At 39.2% G+C, this 19,541-nt stretch overlaps 1 protein-coding gene across 2 annotated transcripts in view; it reads right to left on the bottom strand.

The window, feature by feature from the left end:
* Positions 1-19,541, bottom strand: part of GLI3 (GLI family zinc finger 3) — a 207,140-nt gene that overhangs the window by 47,800 nt on the left and 139,799 nt on the right. For both annotated transcript variants that reach the window (XM_015618985.1, XM_015618988.1), the window contains exon 7: positions 12,117-12,318. In XM_015618985.1, the coding sequence (XP_015474471.1) occupies positions 12,117-12,318 (202 nt within the window). The remainder of the gene's footprint in view (positions 1-12,116; positions 12,319-19,541) is intronic.

Here is a 19,541-nt window from a genome sequence, read left to right as displayed (position 1 = left end):
TTTCTGATTTGAACAGATCAGAAGGTTCTGAAGAGAACAGAAGGTGGTAGGTCTTTCTCTGCCTTTCAGAAACCATACAATGAAGTTAATGTTGAGGGCCAAAAAGCAGAAAAATAAATCAAAGCTCTCAACATTGTGCTGGCATGGTGTGCTCTATTGGGAAGAGAAGGCCTGGATTCCTGCCCTCCTTCTCCAAGTTTTTCACGGCACTTTGTTCAGCAACTCTTGAATACAGGATGGATGGAGAATCTCTGTAGCCCAGAGCCCCATGTGATCCCTCTGCCTTGACCAGCAGCCATATGTTCTCCTGCTGGCCCTGCCAAGCTCACACTGCTTCCTCCTAGAGAGGTGGCCAGCACCAGCAGGAACGGTGGACAGTGGCACCAGCTGCCCTTCTCTAGTTGTTCCAACCATGTCTGCTTATAAATGTAGTGTCACTCAGGAACCACCTAAAATTTCATGCTTAAAAACCTGAAAGTAGCAAACCAACAACCAACAAGTAGTTCCAGAGGCCTCATTTTGGGTCATGTTTCTTTTAAGATAGTTTTAAGAGGCTGCATTTCAGACAAGGAGAGCTCAAGACTTCCAAAATCCAAATGCCAGAAGTACATGAGATTCCTGCCCCAACTGTTTAAATTTTCCAAACACCAGCCACTTCCAAAAAATCTTGGATTCACAGAAATGTAAATGAACTATGAATCTTTTCCTTCCATCTACCTACTGAGATATGAAAATTTACACCACTGGAGGGAATTTAATTTGTATTTCTGTTTCAGACTTTTAAACAAACTAGAAAAGGAAAAGAAGATGAAAGCATGTATGGCCACTAAAAATTACATGCCGGTTATCTTTTTAGTTGTTGAGTTTTATGAGGAATAAGAGTTAGAAGAAACATATAATATTTCTGCTTAAGCATTCAATAACTCATATACACTGACAGAAAAGCCCATCAGTGATATCATTTATTTTATCATATAGTGGGCTTCTGTGTCTGTCTGTCAGTCTGTCTGTCTCTCTTCTCCTCATCTGCAAAGTCTCAAACTCCCTTCACTGGAGGTAATTCAGGGCAGTGAACTACATTGCAATTACATGAGCACATCAAATTTTAAAGAACAGACTTCAAGAAGAAGAAAAACAGACGTTATAATCAAAACCAAACTTTGTGGCTACTTTGTGGCTGTCCTGCTAACAAGGTCGTTCAGTTTCTGGTCACAGCTGCGGAATTTACCACAAAACATCTGTGAATTAAAGTCAGGAAAAAATCCTTCTTTCCTATGCATTGCATAGGTGTGCCTAAGAATGCAAAAAATGATGAAGAGATTTCAATTTTGTGAATACTACAAGGATTGTCTCACTATATCACAGTAATTTTCTTCCCAAAGTCTCTGAAGGCACCCTCTTTGTGTTATAAAATACAAAGATGCATGAAAGACTTGCACAAGTATCTGAGTGCTTTCCCCTTTCTGGTTCTGCTTTGCAAGGTTTTAGGACAAGAGCTTCCTAAGCATGGTAATGAGGGAGCATTTAATGAAAGACATAGGGGAACAACTTGAAAGAGAGTTTAAAAAAAGCATTTGTGGACTTTTGGAATAGCTGCAGACATAGCCAGCAGGTTCATATGTGACTAGACAAATCCTAAGACAACATGTCCATAAAGAAATACTGAAGAGAACAAGCAAGAGTGTACACTTTGGAGTTGCTAACCTGTATGCCGGGAGAGCACTAAGAGAACAAAAGTGAGCAAACAGGGGGGCTCATGTGCTTCTTTAAATAGAATCCCCTGTTTGCACCATCAGAAACGTACTAACTAGAGTAACACCTTTAGTTTTACCCAGTGGGATATTTCTGATGTTTTTCGGGGTTTTTTTTCCTTCATTTTTAAACTTCAGAAAGATAAATTTGTTTCTTTGGGGTATCTTTATTTATTCATATAGAAACATATATGTTTAGTATAATACTTATTAAAAGTTTCTTTCCTATCCTCTGTCTAAAATATTTCCTGTGTCAACTGAAGATCTAGCACTTTGTTATTCCACGTAGCACTCATTATCTGCCTTCCCCTTCCTCTCTTTTCTTTTTTAAATATTGGAAATTATTTCTATGCCTTCTTCCTGTCCAGTCTGGAAAAAAAACCAGGTAAACTCTATTTCAACTCATCCATATAATTTTTCAGACCTCTGATCTTTTTCTTTGCTTGTTCTTGTAGTACCCCAGCTGTCCAGCATCTTTTGAAATAAATAATGTAGAACAGGTCATCGGACAGGAACGTGGGGTGTTGTGAGACACACTGTCTCCATCTAGATCATGGGGCAGGAGAGGGCTTCAGGCCTTTTGGCCTTTTGAAGGGTCTTTGATGTCTGGGTGCTGCACTCACAGTCCTAACACTCAGTTCACGAGGGAGGGTGCAACCAGCACTGCACAGGGACATGCAGCTCCTTCCTGACTCATGGAAGGGCCTTGGCACTCCCTGTTTGCTGTACAGCCTCCATCATCTGCTCTTGCCATCAGGGACTTACACCAAATTATAAAAATCCCTCCAAAAAAAAAAACCCAGTTCAAGAAAGGGCTAAGTAATTTCTAGGTGGACTGCCTTCATGTTTAATAAAGCTGATCATCACAAACTAGGATAATACCTAGTTAACTTTAAAATGCACTTCTGTTTGTTTACCCACAATATATATAATACTCATATTCAAGTAGGTACAGATGTCACCATTTTGGCTCATTGTCCCTTAAGAGTTGCATGAAGCCTGTGAACAAGGGAAACCGAGAAATCTGAGTTAGTAGGAAACCACTAATGTTGGAAGAATATCTGGACTCACTGAATTCAATGATGTTTTTATCCTTTACTAAGACCAGGCCAGGATTTCACCTTCAGTTTTTCATTTCTGTTTCCAAAGTCCTTATAAATTGTTTATGAAAGTTGTTGAGAGGCAAACAAGCACCTTTCTGTTTTACTAATGGACCCAGCTATTGTTCAGGAAAGCACCCTAATAACTCTTAAATACTTCAGAAGAGGGACTGACTTCAGCAAGTCCTTAAGTGCCGTCCTAAAGCCTGGGTCTTACAGACACAGTAATCTCAAGTAAGTCATAATACAAGTCACAAGTTAACAGTGATCAAATACAGCTTTTCATATGCTCATCTGCTGTTTTTTAAAAAATAAAACCTAATAGAAGAAACAGCTTCATTCATCCCATGATAAACTGCCATGTAGGAGCCACTATTCCAAATACAGGACATATGTAAGCATGGCTGGGAGCTGAGCCATGGGTGCTGAGAGAATCTGCGTAAGTTGACTTCATGCATAGAAGTTTATATAGATCTTTTGATGGAACAATGTACATCTATAAGATGGAGCCAGGAACACTGCATACTCAGATGTGAAAAGCTGTGGACAGTCAGCAGGACAGACTCAGAGTTAGACCCCAGAAGAGGTGTAGAAGAAAACAAGCCAGTGAGTTCTCCTTAGACAAGGATGCAGAAGATAAGAAGCAACCAGTAACAATATGTAAGAAAACCATCTCCTGTTGTTTGAGCTGGCAGAAACAGGAATTAAGTACATTCCTTGTAAACACACAGGACTGAGTAAAAAGAAGTTTCTAACTCTGTCCTCTACTTCTCCTCATGGCACCAACCTGCAAGAGTGAATGATGATAAATTGCTCAGGACACATGAGTGACAAATCACTTGGCAGCCTTGCAGCCCTTAAGAGATTTGAGAAACTCTTACTGCTTCAAGTATCTTAGACACGAAACAAAAACCAAACAGCATTACAGGAAGACTTCAAAATGCACTTCTGTTTGGAGCAGTTTACCCACAATATATGTAATACTTCTAGTAATAAAAAATTGTGCTTTAAATTCTGTTCTTCTCCCTGAATTTTTTAACTGCAACACTGTGCTTTGAGTAGGCAATGTAGAGAAGTCATCAGTAGTTTTTATGGCATGTTACTCAAGTACAGGGGAAAACAATACTCAACTTTGGCTATGAAACACAAGACTTTGACTATGAATCACAGACATACTGTAATCTTGAATGCAGGTATGAGACTTGAAATCCTTTGAAAAAATATTTTAAAAATGACTAGGTTTCAAATATCCTTCTGCATTTGTAATGTTGACATGTTGCATTAAAAATCATTAACTTAGAGACAAGTCATCTAAATGAATTCATAAAAAGACATATCTTGCATCTAATAAATTAGAGCATGTATTTTACTAGGTTTTCCAGTTTTCATCAGATAATAACCATCACTGTACAATTGTATTCAATTCACATACATCATTGCCCCTTTTTATTTTTTTACTTTTCTATTACCAGTTTAAAATTAACAGTCTGTGGTTTGTAGTTTCTCTTCAGCTTACCTTGTTATCTATTCTGTTTTATCTGCTAGGCTAGGTGAAATTTTTCTTCATGAATATATTGCCATACCCAGAGTAAAATGGCATCGTTTCACTGAGAGCAGTGGGGCCACGCTGATTAACCTTATGTGCTCAGACAGCACCGTCAGCTTTGTCCTTCTCACTGGATTATTCCTGTGAAGGAATCCTCAGTATCCTAACTGGACTTTGAATTAATGGTACCTTGCATAATTTATCTGTGCTCCCTCCATGCAAGCTGATGCTGCTTCTAGCAAACATAATGTTGAATTAAATTCATGGCTAAGCACTTTCAGGCTTCTAAAACTGGTAAAATTTATTACATTCAAAGTGCTAATTAATACTTGCTTTTAGGGTCTGAAAATGAAGTAATGAAGTGCTAAACTCCAGCACACTTGTCTTAGCTTGAGAACTTTGCTGGAACTAATATTGCTCTGGATTCAATGATTTTAAAGTCTTTGAGCAACACTGAGCTGGTCTGGAGCAAGTTGCTTCAAATGGGCTTTAAATTAGAAGATCTGTGACACAGATTTACAGGCATGTATACATAATCTCACTTGTATATAGGTGCACCTGTACATGTAAATGTGGATGCAATAGGTGCCTGCATAGTCTGCATTCTTTATGTTGTTCAGCTCCTTAGATTTTGCACTTTCCAAAGGCAGAAATCTTGCCATTCATGGTTCTGGTGTTTCTGGTGAGAAACATCCACCACTTTCTAACGCAAGGTGTGAGTGACCTCTGAAACAATGTCCCTGAATGTCACCCTCCTATAATCTACATGAGCTTTGTACAGGAGGCCAGATGCATGGTTATATTTCCACAGAGCCTGATACAGATGCAACTTTCTGTAATACTGGTGAATTTCACTTTTATTCACTTTGTGGCACTTCTCTGTCATTCACACTTCTTGAAAGAAGGTATGAAATGAAGCTATTATTGCAGGATAGAGCATTATATTCCCTTCTTTAGATTAACCACAGTACAAGACCATGGAGAATAAAGCCCTATATTGCACATATGTGAAGGTCTAGTTAGAGTAGGACCTGTTTCAGAGGGGTTGCACTCAGACTGAATTTGACTCAGTCTGAATTGAAACAAAGCTTTCATTTACAACATATTGCATGCAATTAATTAGAAAGCTTTTAATGTAAGAAAGGCTTTCAGTCAGTCAGCTCTGTATCTAACTTAGGCAGATCTCAGTAAGAGTGATAATGAAACAACAAAAAACCTATAAATGCTAATTACAATAATAATAATAATAATAATTACATCATCAAACTTTTTATCCAACACATCCTATCATTACAAGCTTCTTGCAAAATACTGCTGTGAATGTATTTTGTTCTACCTGTGCTATGCTAAATATGTCCTTTTCCATTTCATTAACCAGCATCTGATTGTGTCCTTTTACACAGACATAATTACAGAAATATACAAACTTACAACTTACAGTCTAAAACACCAATCAAAGGTAAGAATTAAAGTAGCTGGATTTAAGTAAAGATTAGATACAAATTCACAGATGGGGTCTTCTGTTTCATAGTGCAATTGTCAGCAATCTGAGCATGGGGTTGAGAAATGAAAAAATTATATCTGCATATGTGACAAAATTATTTTGAGCAGCATGGTGAAAGCTAAGTGGTTATCTTTAGAGCCCAGTACGCTAGATGAATGAGCAGTACTGATAGCAAGATGCATATCGATACTGAAATGGAGTCAGAGCTACTCATACACTGGTTCTAAATTAACTGAGACAAATGACAAGAAGCACTTGCTTGTCTCAATGCAGAATTCAATGAAGGAATGAAAATTTGATCAACATGAAGCTATGGAAAAAAACATGTTAAAACAATTGGCCAGGGGAAAAAAAATAGAAAAAATCATGGTGCATTTGAATTGCTGGTCCTCCCCTGGAATATTATTGCATGTAGTATAAGGAGACTTTCAGACAGTATCAGCAGAAAAGACAATGCAAGAACTCTAAAGAGCAGACTGAAAACAACATCAGAAAGGAGATGAATAAGAGGAGACATAATAAGAATATATAAAATATTGAATAAAGAAGGAGGATTGAGAACATGAGGGCTTCCTGTCTTATAACCATGAGACATTCTGTTAAATTCAAAAACTGGATAATTTAAACCTGATAAAAGGATACTCTTTCCTTTTTTTTTTTTTTCAACAGAGTATAATTAGACTGTTGGTCTCTCTGCTAAAGATTCTTTCACTTTCCTCTGTTGATATCTCTGTACTTCATTTGGATATCTTAATTCTATTTTTATTTTTCTCTTGATTTTTTCTTTGTGTTTGTTAAGGAAAACTGGAGAAATTATTACCTAGTCACTCATCTCTAGATACAATGCACTGACTCATTATACAGCAAGCATTCTATACGAGGAGCTTATATGAGATGAGGAAGTTAACTAAGAATCCAATACCTGCTTGGAGAAATATAACTCTCTTCACTGATGTTAATCCACTGCTGTCTAAGCTCACCCTACAAACCCAGCTATCCCTTTCTAGTGCTTTTTGTGAAAATATCCTTTCCACCATTCCCTGATGCTTCAGATCAACTCAGAGCAAAGTGATGGGAGCCAGAGCAGCCAGAGTCTGGCTGTAATTAACCATGCTATGTTAATTGTTCTGATACTATCAGGGAAACAGGGCAGCTCATGGGGAAAAAAGAAAATGCTACTGTGTTTTCTCAGTTTCTTTCAAACCTTCAAGGAGATCCCAAAGGGCTCTTCTGCTCACATGAAACTGAATTTTCACAGGTTACAAGACAGCTAAGTTATATTCCCAGTTTTATCTGCCTAGACCCAAAGGAAGTCTCTTGTAGTAGGTGGAACTACTGATTTAAACACCTTGGATCTGACAGGGAATTCAGATCACTTTCTGACTGACTTTATAATTTTGGTATCACAGCATTGCCAAGGGACTAGAGGTTCTAAATTTCAAATCCTATGGAACATGAAGTCCCAGCCTCCTGTGTTTATTAAAGACCAGTTAATCTTTTGTAAAGGTTTTGAATCAGTACTCTTAACATCATGGGAAGTGATTACCCCCTCTATACTCACTCTAAACCATGCTGTCTCTCAAAAAGAAGTGCTACTGAAGTGCAAAGTCTAATAATTGTCACAGGTAGCAGATAGAACATTAAGTACGTCTTGACAAAGGATTAATAGCAGGGGTGCTGCACTGCAGGACTGAGGCAGGTAACCAAATGAGTAAATGTCAAATGAAGGATTATCCTCATTTGATGCTATTTCACACACCTCCTTTCTGCATAATCTCTCCCAGCTGAGACCTAAACCAGGTGTTTTCAAATGCACAAAGTAGAAGCTCTACCTGGTGTGCTAAAGGAGATCCACTATAAGCTGTCAGCAGGAGTGTCATCTCCTTTTCAAGTACTCAGCCAGTAGTCAGGATACAGCACTACATTGCCAGCTGACAATGGCAAAGCTCTCTCTGGATTGTGCTAAACTACTAGTATTTATTATTCAAACTACAGTAGTATCCATGTCAAAGACCAGAGCCCTTCTGTACTTGGCTTTGTACAAACAGAGACCAAAATGTGGCTCTTTTCACCTGATTTCATCCTCAGCATCCCACAGTGCTCATACAGAGGATCCAATGCTGAAAAGCTGTGTGAAGCACAGGATGTACTCTTTCAGCCTCTTTTTTTAGCCAGTGCAAAGACCAGTGAGGTCCTGGAGACACTTTCTTAACACAAGCAGCACCTTTACAAAAATGAGTGTAAAAGAGCATTGAACCCACAAAATTAAACATAACAGAAGTAAACCTGCCCACATCTTCATGTGCTGACTTTTTATTTTGCTTTATAAGCTTTCAGTTATGTGACAGCACACCCCTTTTCCCCTCTGCATGATTCTTAACTCATTCAGTCCACAAGACACATGGTAGCCTTCAGCAAGAGGTCCTCTGGTATTTTTTTTCTCTGTGCCCAGAGTAATGCCCATAGGCCTTCCTTCCCTTGTATTTAAACCATCAGTGAATAAATAATTACTGACACCCTCCTGAGCTTCTCCACTGTGCTCATCACTGTATAATCTAATTGCTTCACAAAACATTAATGCTTTCAACCTCCCTCTGAGGTGAGGGGGAAGGATTCATTTTGCACAGGAATGTGAATCAAAGAAAGATGGAGGCAAAAAGTGTCACTCATTGAGGTCACCCAATTTCAGGCAAGAAGATCTGGGCTAGTAAACATGACACAGCATATGAAGTGTCCAAAACAGCTGTCAGTATCTTCAAGTCATAGCTGTGAGTAATTTGACTCAACTGAAGACCTAAGAGTGGTAGGCTGGGACTCCAGAAGACAAACTGAGCCTGGCAGACACTTTGGACTAATTCAGTTTGCCCAGCATCAGTCTGGAATTGTGATGCAAGAGCACACGAGGCCCTCCAGGGAGCAAACAACCAGGTACGAGGCTCCCTTCCCTTTCAGGCTGCCTGAAACAGGTGAGGCAGTGTCCTGTGGCTCTCACTGATCCACAGAGGATGTTCAGGATGTTCAGGCTGTGCACTGAAGAAGACAGGGGCCCTACAAAAACCGTGCAACCCTGAAGTTAAAGATGGTATCAGAGCACAATCACAAGGGGGCAGTACCTTCATTCTCCGAATGACTGACTTCTGAGTGCTTTATTTTGCAGCCTTTTCTCTCCTCTGCGGCAAGTCTATATTGTGTTATAGAAAGGCATCTCACACCAACTTGCTTAGCTTGTACAGTTTCTGGGGTGTCTCCTGTCTCCTCTAAAGACTGCTTTATGTTTCACAAAACTGTTCTGGCTGGACAGACAGCTGAGACTCCACAGGCTTCCCAAGGAGGTACCAGAGCTGCAGCTGCAGGGAAAGGTCCTCCTTCCCCTCTGTGGGCCCTGGACTGAGTGCTTCGTTTATTTAACACATGCTAATAGAAACCTCTTAAGAGCTTATCACTTGGCTGAATGGGACAATTTCTCAAGAACAGCAAAGATCACATCTACATTGTCTAGGCAACATTCCTGGCAAAGTTCAGCTTCCCAGTAAAAAAGGTAAGCAATAGCTCTTCTAGTTTGTGCAGAAAAATCTCTTCTTCCCTAACTTCATTTGGATAAATTAATAACCTTGCTGATGTTTTTTGGAAATATTCAGCATTAGATAGGTATTTACCATGAAGAATGCTGCCAATTGTAAATTATTTGGACTAAATTAAAAAAAGATGGGAAACAATATCAAGAAGTAGAATGATTGTGTAATGTTAAGTATAGTTAATGCTACTGATATTATAGGAAGTATAAATCCTTCCTGTCTTGCAATTCCATCTAGTGGCTTGCTGAATTGTACCATTTTCTTGCAGCAACTCTGATGACGTTAACCTGCAAGTTTCCAGAAGCTGGGATTTTACACCAGGAAATGTTTCTTTATAGACTTTGATCATGGTTGCTGACAGGATATTAAATGGGATGAACCTATGGTTTTATTCAATACAACAGTTCTTGTGCTGAATGTATTATTTGCAAGACAGTGGATAATAAATTAGGTTTTAATGACAGTCCTGTTGGCATTTAGTCTTGGAATTTATTAAGGAAATTAAATGTGGTTTGTGTTTAATACCTTACATCACTGTTTATTTTGGTTTATACAGACAGGTTCACACTGGAGAAGTTAAAAGGGCACCAACAGAGGTGAGCTGAAAAGCAGGAAGAAGAGCTCTCTCTTTCCTTCCTTTCAACTGAGAAGAATGGAGGTACACATTTCCAAATTTGCATGCTGAATAGACATACCCTTATAAAAATGGAAAAAAAAAATCTTAATTCAAAATCATGTGAAATTCTGTATTATGCATTCCTGGGAAGTATGACCAAGAGGGGCTGAAAGCTTTGGTCCACCATAGGTTCAACCACACAAGCACTGCTTTCTTCAGTGACACCAGTTCACCAGACTCACTTTGAAGGCTCCCTAGCATCCTTACTCAGTCTTTGCCCACAGCTCCCTCCAGTTCCACAACTGTCTTCAACAAAACTATTCATCTGACTCCAGCTTTGCTTTGGAGGAGTGAAAGAAGACTTACTCCACTGCAGAGACTATGCCAACTTTCACGCACTATTTGCTTTACCAAAGTCACAAGTTATGGGAAAGGAATTTAGTTATTAAGTGCCATCCCACCCTAATGACAGTTCAGATAGCACACCTCCACACAGTTACGTGTATTTGACAGATGTGGTCCAACTGCTGGCAGCCATTGACATAAATCACATTCTTCATTAAGGAGCTTCATAATTGGGACCATGGCTCCATTGACTGCGAAGTTGTACTTCGCAGAGCTATGACACTGTACTTGTGAACTACTACACAGCTACTCAAGTACATCAGTGCTACGAAGCATGACTGTTTACAAGTGCTTAAAAAGGAAAACACAGCACTTACAAAAATATCAATATTTACAGTGGTGTCACTCTCGGAGTTTACCAGGCTCATGGTTTCTAACACACCACTTGTGTGCCCCCCATCTTCTCCAGGAGTGAAAATCCCCATAGCCTGTTTTCAAAGCTGTAAATGTGTCACTTTTGCCACAGAAGCATTTCAAGATTTCACAGAATATTCTGAATTGGATGGGACCCACGAGGCTCATCAAATCTGACTTTTTAAGTGAATAGCCCACACAAGGGGACAAACACATTATCTTGGTAGTGTTTTTGAGCCTTGCCTAAAATAGGTGCCCCATCTCAAGAAACTGCTATAGGGACTTGCTTCTTTGCCTCATTGCAAATTGAAGGTGGAAGCTGCTGTTAAGCCAGGGCCCAGAAGCACTCTTTGAGGGTTATAACTATAAGCCCAACATTTTCTGACACTTTGGAGAGGTGGGGGATTTTATTTTAGAATACCAAAGGAGCTTTTCTCAGTTAACATATACCCATGCTACAAATACAAAAATGTTCTGCAGTTGCATCTCCATTTTTCCTGCTGCAGCTCTTAATTTTCTTCCACTCTTTTGTTTTTACACTATTCCTTTAGTGCCCTCTCCTTTGTGCCCTATTTTGCTTCCCTTCTCTGTACAACTTCTGTCCATCTCTTCATTTGCTACTCTGCTCTTCTGCCTCCAGAACAACCATTTCTGACTATCTTCTTGCACACAGAAGTGAAGCAACAAAGTCAAAATCACAGAATTTCTGATGACAGTACTTCCTTGGTGCCACAAAAAAAGAGAAAAAAAATTAGCCAGAGAATGTCATATCTTTCAACACATGAAAAAAAAAAAATAAAAAATTGGAGATGAATACCCAAAAGTTAAAGCCAAACATTTGAATTGAACAGTACCATACTTCTCTTCTTTACTTTCTGATGATTGTAATGTAGGAACATTTCACTGTCCATCATATCTATGGCTAGAAGAACCCAAGTGACTTAAGTCACTTGCCTATCCTAGAGTTTCTTCTCTGAAAATGGATGCCTGGACTCAAAAACACACACCATTCCTGCTGGTCAGACAAAATATTATCTGCACTGGATAGTAATAGGCTAAAAAGTTCCTTCTGGTTACCTTTCTGAGCAAGAAAATAATACTTTATACTTTAAGTTCAGGTGAATACACATTATAGAAACTGCAAAATGCACATAGTCACAAAAAAACCCCACAAGTTACTTGAAGATGTGAGTATATGTTAACATTTGTGTGTGTGTGACACATAAATGAGAATACACAATTCATGTAGAAAATACAATTCTTACCTTATTGCACTTGCAGATAAGTGGCCATAAGAGCCACTGGCTGATGAACTGCTACGAGAATTATTGAGAATGGTGACCAAGGAATTTGGAGATGTCCGTATCATGGTCTGAAGGTCAAAGCTGTGATCAGACAGGGGGGATATGGACAACGTGCGCTTACGGCTCGGTCTAGCTGACAACCTCGGACTCGGAAACCTGGCACCTGTTATGGAAACAAAAATAATTACCCACCAGGGTACTTCATGGGATTTATTTGTTATCAGTGATGGGTAGAGGGAGACACCAGCACACTGTGACAAGTCCGCTCTCTTCATTTGTGATCTACTGGCTACGATTGAGGAAAATTAGGAAGAAAAATCTTTCTTCCTATGGCTTACCTCAGGGGAGCTCTGTTTATTAATGTGCAAGCAAAATGATAAATGGCTAAACAAAAGGAAAAGACTTTTATGAGTTATCCCTCTCATTTCTGGTGATTTATGAATCTGATGGCTTCTTAGACATTCACATCATTAATTCAACCATGAGCAATGAGACAATGGTTCAGATGGGGGATACCAGCAAGCCCAAACCACAACACTTTAATACGTAGAGCCAAACCTACACATGTCAAATACAATATAGAAATGAAGAGGCAGTCTTTCCTTTGTCGACCATAATTCTGCCAGGGGGATACTTGATGCAAAACTAAAAATCAGGCCTAAAACAAATACTAAAAGGGCCAGCTCTATCAGCAGAAATCAGATTGACATTCAGAGTGTTCAAATGAGAACAGTAGGCTTTATTTGAATTTGTCCAAGATCCCATGATATTCTTTTGTTGGAGTGTATAGGGGCCTACAACTGCTAAATTTCTTTAAAACTGGAAAACAGACTTTTCAAAGCAGCAAAATGAAGGCAAACATACAGATACCACTTAAATAAATACATATTACATTTCTAAATTTTATGTCCTGTCCTGAAAATCTCTACCTCTTCTGATCTATTTTACCATGTCATCCCAACGCTCTGCAGTCCTGACAGAAGATATATCACCTTAAATTTATTCCCTTTATTTAATTATTTTCTATCTTGGTTGAAAGCAAGGAGAGAATTAGCTTCCCCACTGCGTACTGAACAATTTCCTTTAACAGTACTGCTGCTTCTACCCTTTTAATCCCTTTAACCTGTAGCAAAGGACTGAATCCTAATGATCCTGACAGCCAGGGTCATGCAGGTCTTGGGTTTGATGCCTACTTTGCAGCTACTTCTCCTAGAGTCCCTGACATTTTCTGTAACTTTCTAATAATTCACAACTGGCCACAAGCATCCAGTATAGGCCTGTCTGTCTTTCCTATCTTTGTGTCCAGGACCAATTTTTTGCAGGGTAATTAAATTTACATGTCTAACAATAACCAGAAGAAAAACCCAAATGACTCTAATTAGAATAATCTTAAAACCTGAGCTAGATTAGAATCTATTAGTATGCTTTCTTAAACACCTGAGTGGGTTCCCCTTCTTTCTGTGCATGCTAGCCAAGATTTTAATACAGTATCAAGGGCTGCCATTTTATTGCAGTTGTGACTGTGTGATCAGATCTTCATTTATAATCCTTCTCTTTGGCATCTGGGTAATACAGAGTTTTGCTCCTTCCTGCTCTGTCTCCAGAATAAGCCTTAGTCCATACAGCTCCAATCTTTCAATGAATAATCAAGGCCTTGATTCATCATTAAAAATTTAGGTACAGCCATTTATTTATTCTTAAAACCTACCACATGCTATTTTGTGTAATCTGTTTTATCTCCTTTTTAGGAGTTTGCTATTGTACTGTGTCTGATATTTTATTAGTCCTGTGCTTCATGTCTTTCAAAGGCAGAGATCTTTTTCTTGTGCTAAAATAAGAAACAACAACGATCAGCAGCTATAATAAACTGCAATATATCTAACAAGGAAATACAACATACATGTCATGGTAAAACAAAAATAGTAGTAATTTGCACTTGCATCTTTCATCCACATCTCTTCTCTGCCGACTGCTCAGCTGGAATGAATTAAAACAATGCCTCTGGAGTTAGTGCTTCTAATGTAATTTACCCCAGATGAGGATACAATTCAAGTGTTTTATCATGGGTTTACAAGGGCATAGCTAAGTACAGACATGATATTCCCTGCAGTGCCCTGTATAGTCTCAAAAACTGCAGAGACTTCCCTCCTCCTCCTCCTTGCCCTTTCTGGACTGAACCTGTCTCCTTTAGCCCCTGCCTAAATCATGCTATGGCTCTTGCATGTCTGCCCACTGCTTGTTACACCTTCGCCTTGCCTGTCAGCTGCTGCCAGGGCATCCCTGTGTCTGCTCTGGATGCAGGAGATCTGTGGCCAGGGATGGAGAAAGACACTCCTTACAGCTGCCAGGGGCAGCGCCAGCACTTGAGCCACACATACAGTAGTCTCAGCCTTCCTCTGTTCCTCCAGGCAGCAGCTGTTTCAGGCCCCATCTAGCTCTGGGAATTCAGCAGTCCCCTCCATCTACCTGGGACAGGAACAATCTCCTAAGGGAGATTTTACAATATCCTACAAAAAGGGAACATTTCTGCTTCAGCCAGGAAAGATCTCTATGGAGTCTGATCACAGGAGACAGGGATTCAATTCAAGGGGGGGGCACAACTTAAAACTGAAAATACAATTGAATGGAATTACTGCTTTGCCAGAATTTAGTGGTTTAATTAGGTCTCACGTGCCTAAAAAGTCTTTAGAATGAGCTGGCCATTCAGTACAGGACATTTGTTTAACCATTTATTTAGCATAACATCAGCTTCAGTTAGAATGCTACTATGAGAAGGAACAGGTCACAATTTGTCAGTGCTTCTGAATACTAAACCAAACTTCCCAGCCTTGCCCAGCATTTATTTTAAAAACAAACACTTTGATATTTATTTATCAATTTGAGATGTTCATCTGCCCACAGTGCTCTCCCACTGAAGTATTACATTCCCTACTCAATAATGCTTTAAAATCAGAAAATGAAGGAGCACTGATTCACTAAAAATCCATTTACCTCTGTGGAAGTGCTGATAAAAAAAAAACATCAGCTTTGGCAAAGCATGCAAATGGAAGCTGACAGTGAAGATTTGCTTGGAAATGTCACCCTTTTGGAGTAGACATTACAGAAATAAAAAGTCAGTAGTAGACAGTAAAGACTTGAATGTGCCAACAAAAAATCCAGCAGGTGTCAGAAAAAAAGATCTTATTCTGAGGCGGAGATCAATTCTAAAATAACAGATATCTATCTCCATCATAAATTTCAAAAATGGAATATGCCATCCAGCAAATTTGCCCATGAATTTGATTTCTGAGTTGAAGTTTTTAGCATTGCTTAATCATTTATAAGGCAATCTTCAGACATGTATCATTTATTCCATCCCTTTAAATCAAACTTCATCAAACCTGTTTTATTCTCTTCCTTTAAATCAAACTTCTTTGAACATGTCTCAGGCACTAGTTTTTATTGAAAGCTGTGAACATGGGACATTTGTGGGGGGTGGGTTTAAAGTCAAAACTTTTTTCTTTCTTCTCCTTCTGCCTTCTGTTTACAGAGGCGTAAAAACTTTGTTTTCACTTTATGAAAGTTTATCATAAATTCTGTCTTAGTTTTCAAAATGATAAATCTGTCATCAGTATGAGAGAAGAAGGAATGGCTTTGATACTCCACCCTCATTCCCCAACTGTGCTTGACAAACAGAAACCCAACCCAGTCCAAAGCTTCTCACTCCAGTTTAACTCTTTGGGCTGGTGTTTGGGTCTGGCTGCGATGATGTTCATTTTTTCCCACTGCAGCCCTCGCAGTGCTGTGCTTTGCACTGGCATCTGGAAAGGAGTTTTGGCTGCTGCTGAGCAATGCTGGCACAGCCCTGTCTTCCAACATTCTCCCCCCATGAGAAGGCTGGAAGTGGGAAAGATCCTGGGAGGGGACACAACCAGGCCAGCTGACCCAAACTGACCAAAGGGATATTCCAACCCACGTGATGTTGGCTCAGACATGAAGGCTAAGGAAAAGAGGGAGTGAGGGAGCATTCGTTATTCACAATGTTTGCCTTCTGGAGCAACTCCTCCCTGTGCTGGAGCCCTGCTTCCCAGGAAGTGGATGGATGTTGCCTGCTGGTGGAAAGTAGAGAATAAAAACTTTTGTTTTCTCTTTGCTTCTGCACATGCAATCTTTTACTTCTGCCTGAATAAACTGCCTTATCTCAACCTACGTGTTGCTTTCCATCTATTATTCTATCCCACATCTGCTGAGAACAGGGAGTGACAGAGCAGTTTGGTGGGCATCTGGCATCCAGCCAAGGTCAATGCACCACAGCTGCCCAAACTCTTTAGGTCAGCTGGGTTACTAGAGTCTCTAATGCCAAAGGGAGTAGGTCAATACCAAATACCTTTGAAAAAGAGAAACCTTCTGTTCTAAGTGAGGATAGACAAAAGTAAATCAGAGTGAGGATATTTATAATTTGGAATCTTGAAACCTCACAGTACATGCCTACGTTCCACTAAACTTCATTTAAGAGAGCAGAACATATTCCCCAAGTGAAAAATGCACCTATCAACCCAAAAGACAATGATTTTTAAAATTGTTATAGTGCTTAAAGATAGTTGTGGCATTCAGTATCTTTACAGCCACAACAAGCAATTTCAGTTTTGCTGCTGTGGTGCTGTCAATACCTTCCACATCTATTCAGCTCCTGTTCTGATGCTACACTTAAAGGTAACAAATCGGACTTTTTTAGAACAAGCAAGAAGATGGCAAGGCTTGCTCAGGGTCTCTGGCCACCAAAACTGTAGAAAAGCTTTATACTAGCAGAGAAAATTTTGGTCCAGTTTTCATGCCGCTCAGGACAGGATGAAGAAGAATTACAGTTAAGCAAGCATAATCTTGGAAGATTTAGCTTTATAATACATTGCAGAAGAATAAAGAATAAGCTTTATTATTCTGCAATTAGACAGCTCAAGGCCAGTGAAGATGTCAGAGCTGCAAGAAGTCTATTGCTCTTTGGATAAGATTTAACCTCTGATTAATAATTTTCCCACTCTTATGATCCCCATTTGAAATCAGTTTTCCAGCACCACAGAACAAAACAGAAGACCCCATACTGTACACAATACACTTTGGAACTCAGTGCATGCTGCTGTTGGAATTATTATTTGCACTACAGGAGGGGGTAGAGATTCCAAATTTCTGTGCTAGATGCTGTCTAAGCACACAATTAGGAGACAGACTTGCTTCAAAAAATAACAATGTCTTGCTTGTATCTATTTGGTTGTTGTGCAGAATAAATGAGCAGCAGCCTTTCAGTCAGTTGAGTCAACTTGCCCAGAATTTGATAGCAGATAATGAGGGAAACTACTCATGTGTCTTCTGCTTCCTTTGACAAGACTGGCAAAGGCGAAAGACTACTTTTAAGATCACCATATAAATCCTTAAGAAGAAAGATCCAAACAAATGGCATTGCTTCGCACTGATTGCTGTACTTTGTTATTAAATGCATACATGGGCATTGTTATTGGGGACTTTTTAAAAGTCTTAATATCAGCTTCCTGCTAATTGTTTTGTTCTTGTTTCTAATCTAAAAATCTGACAAAGAAGAAAGGGGTTTTCTTTAGCATGATGAATGATAGGACATTCAGATTCCTACTTAATGACAATTAATTTACTGTATACCCATGCAAGTTAAGATAGTTTTAATTAGTTTTTACAAAGTAAAAGGGTAACTTCATACTCTATTTAGATAAAAGCAGCTATTGCCTGACTAAACACATTCTCATCAAATACAGAAGGTGAGCTGAGTGACCTTACTAGGATTCACTCTTATTTTAATTCTCTATTTACTATTGAAAAATAACCCATTTGCATAATAGTGCAGTTTTTGTCTCTAACTCTGAAAAAATGCCTAATTGAAAAGTTGCTGGTATAATTAATCTCAAATGTGTGATCTTAATTTTTAAAAACAAACACAAAACAAATTAAAGTGTGCATTTCAAATCTATCCTAGGTAGAGCTGGTGAACACAAATATCCTTATTAAAGATGGTGGTTAGGTACCTTTTATGAATGGACTGAAATTATGGGCAAAGGTCAAAATATTTCCTGTTAAGTAAGAAGTGATAACGTTCTTGGGATGTAAAAGATGCAATTCTATGTATATTACAGCATACACAATCTCTACTAACCCATGGAGATCCTTCTGCAAATGCATTATTTGTATGAGTGCTGCAGTGTCTTCTGTTTTTCTCTGGTTTTCTGGCATATATATAGATATCTACCTTTCTAAAGGCTGAATAAACCCATTAGATCAAATCTGCATCCAAGAATGTGGTTTGGCACTGCTACTTACGTGCATTCAGACACTCTCTCACAGTAGGAACCAAAACCCTTGAAAATTTAAAATAACCCCGCTCGTGGCAAGTGAAGTTTGACTAGTTGACCTTTGAAGTTCACTTCCAACACAAACTGTTCTAGGATTCTATGATCCTTTGCAAGGAAGCCATGCCCAGTCACACAAGCTGGGGATCTGTCCTTGTGGTGGAACACAGCAGCAAATTTACATTACCTATTATTAATAGGCCTTCAGTGCATTAGCAGTGTGCCTCATCTCTCCCTATTCCTCTCCAAATCCAAGGAAACAGAATGAAAAAAGCTTTCCTGCACAGTTTCACAATTATCTGTCTTGCCTGATTATTATAAAGATTATTGGTCAGTCAAGTACATCACACTCCAAGGCATGTGTTCTGCAGGGATAGCTATATATATTCCTATATTCCCATGTGTTCCAGAGGTAAACCTCCCAACACCCAGGCTCCCTGAGATCGCCAGCTATGGTGTGCAGCCAACAGCAGGAAGAAATTGCATGTGAACAAAAAGCTTAAAATTCTACAGGAAAACAAGGTTGTCAATACCATTGTATTGGTTTGCACTACCAAGCAAAACTCAACATCACCACCTCTTCTTGCCACCATTTTTTATGGCTCTCATCAGAAGGAACAGAGTACATCCTGAAAAGCATGTAAGCATCTATGACTCGAGGGAATGCTCTGCATAATCCCTTCTGGTTGATCAAAAGAAGCAGTAGCAAGCAGTTTGCAAAGGGGTCCTCTCTTTTCCTCCTTCAACAGAGAAACAGAGACAGATTAGAGGACTGAAAGATGCTAAGTGGATAAGAAGGCTCTTAATATTATGGAAATATTATGGAAAACTAAGTCAGGATCCTTGAGAATCCAGCAAACTGCTTCACTATACAAGTGGTTGCTGGTCTATTGGTCTATGATACACAACTTGTAATTGCAGCTAGCACTCTCTGAAAGGTGCAGGGCACGCTCTCCTAGCAGAAAAACAGATGTAAACTTTCTGTTAACAGAGAGCTCATCAGGGAAATACTCAGACTAACTATGAAAGTGAGTTACTG

The sequence above is a fragment of the Parus major genome, chromosome 2 (assembly GCF_001522545.3).
Source record: "Parus major isolate Abel chromosome 2, Parus_major1.1, whole genome shotgun sequence".
NCBI classification, from domain to species: domain Eukaryota; kingdom Metazoa; phylum Chordata; class Aves; order Passeriformes; family Paridae; genus Parus; species Parus major.
The sequence above is the reverse complement of the archived record's forward strand: the minus strand, read 5'-3'. Positions and strand labels throughout refer to the sequence as shown.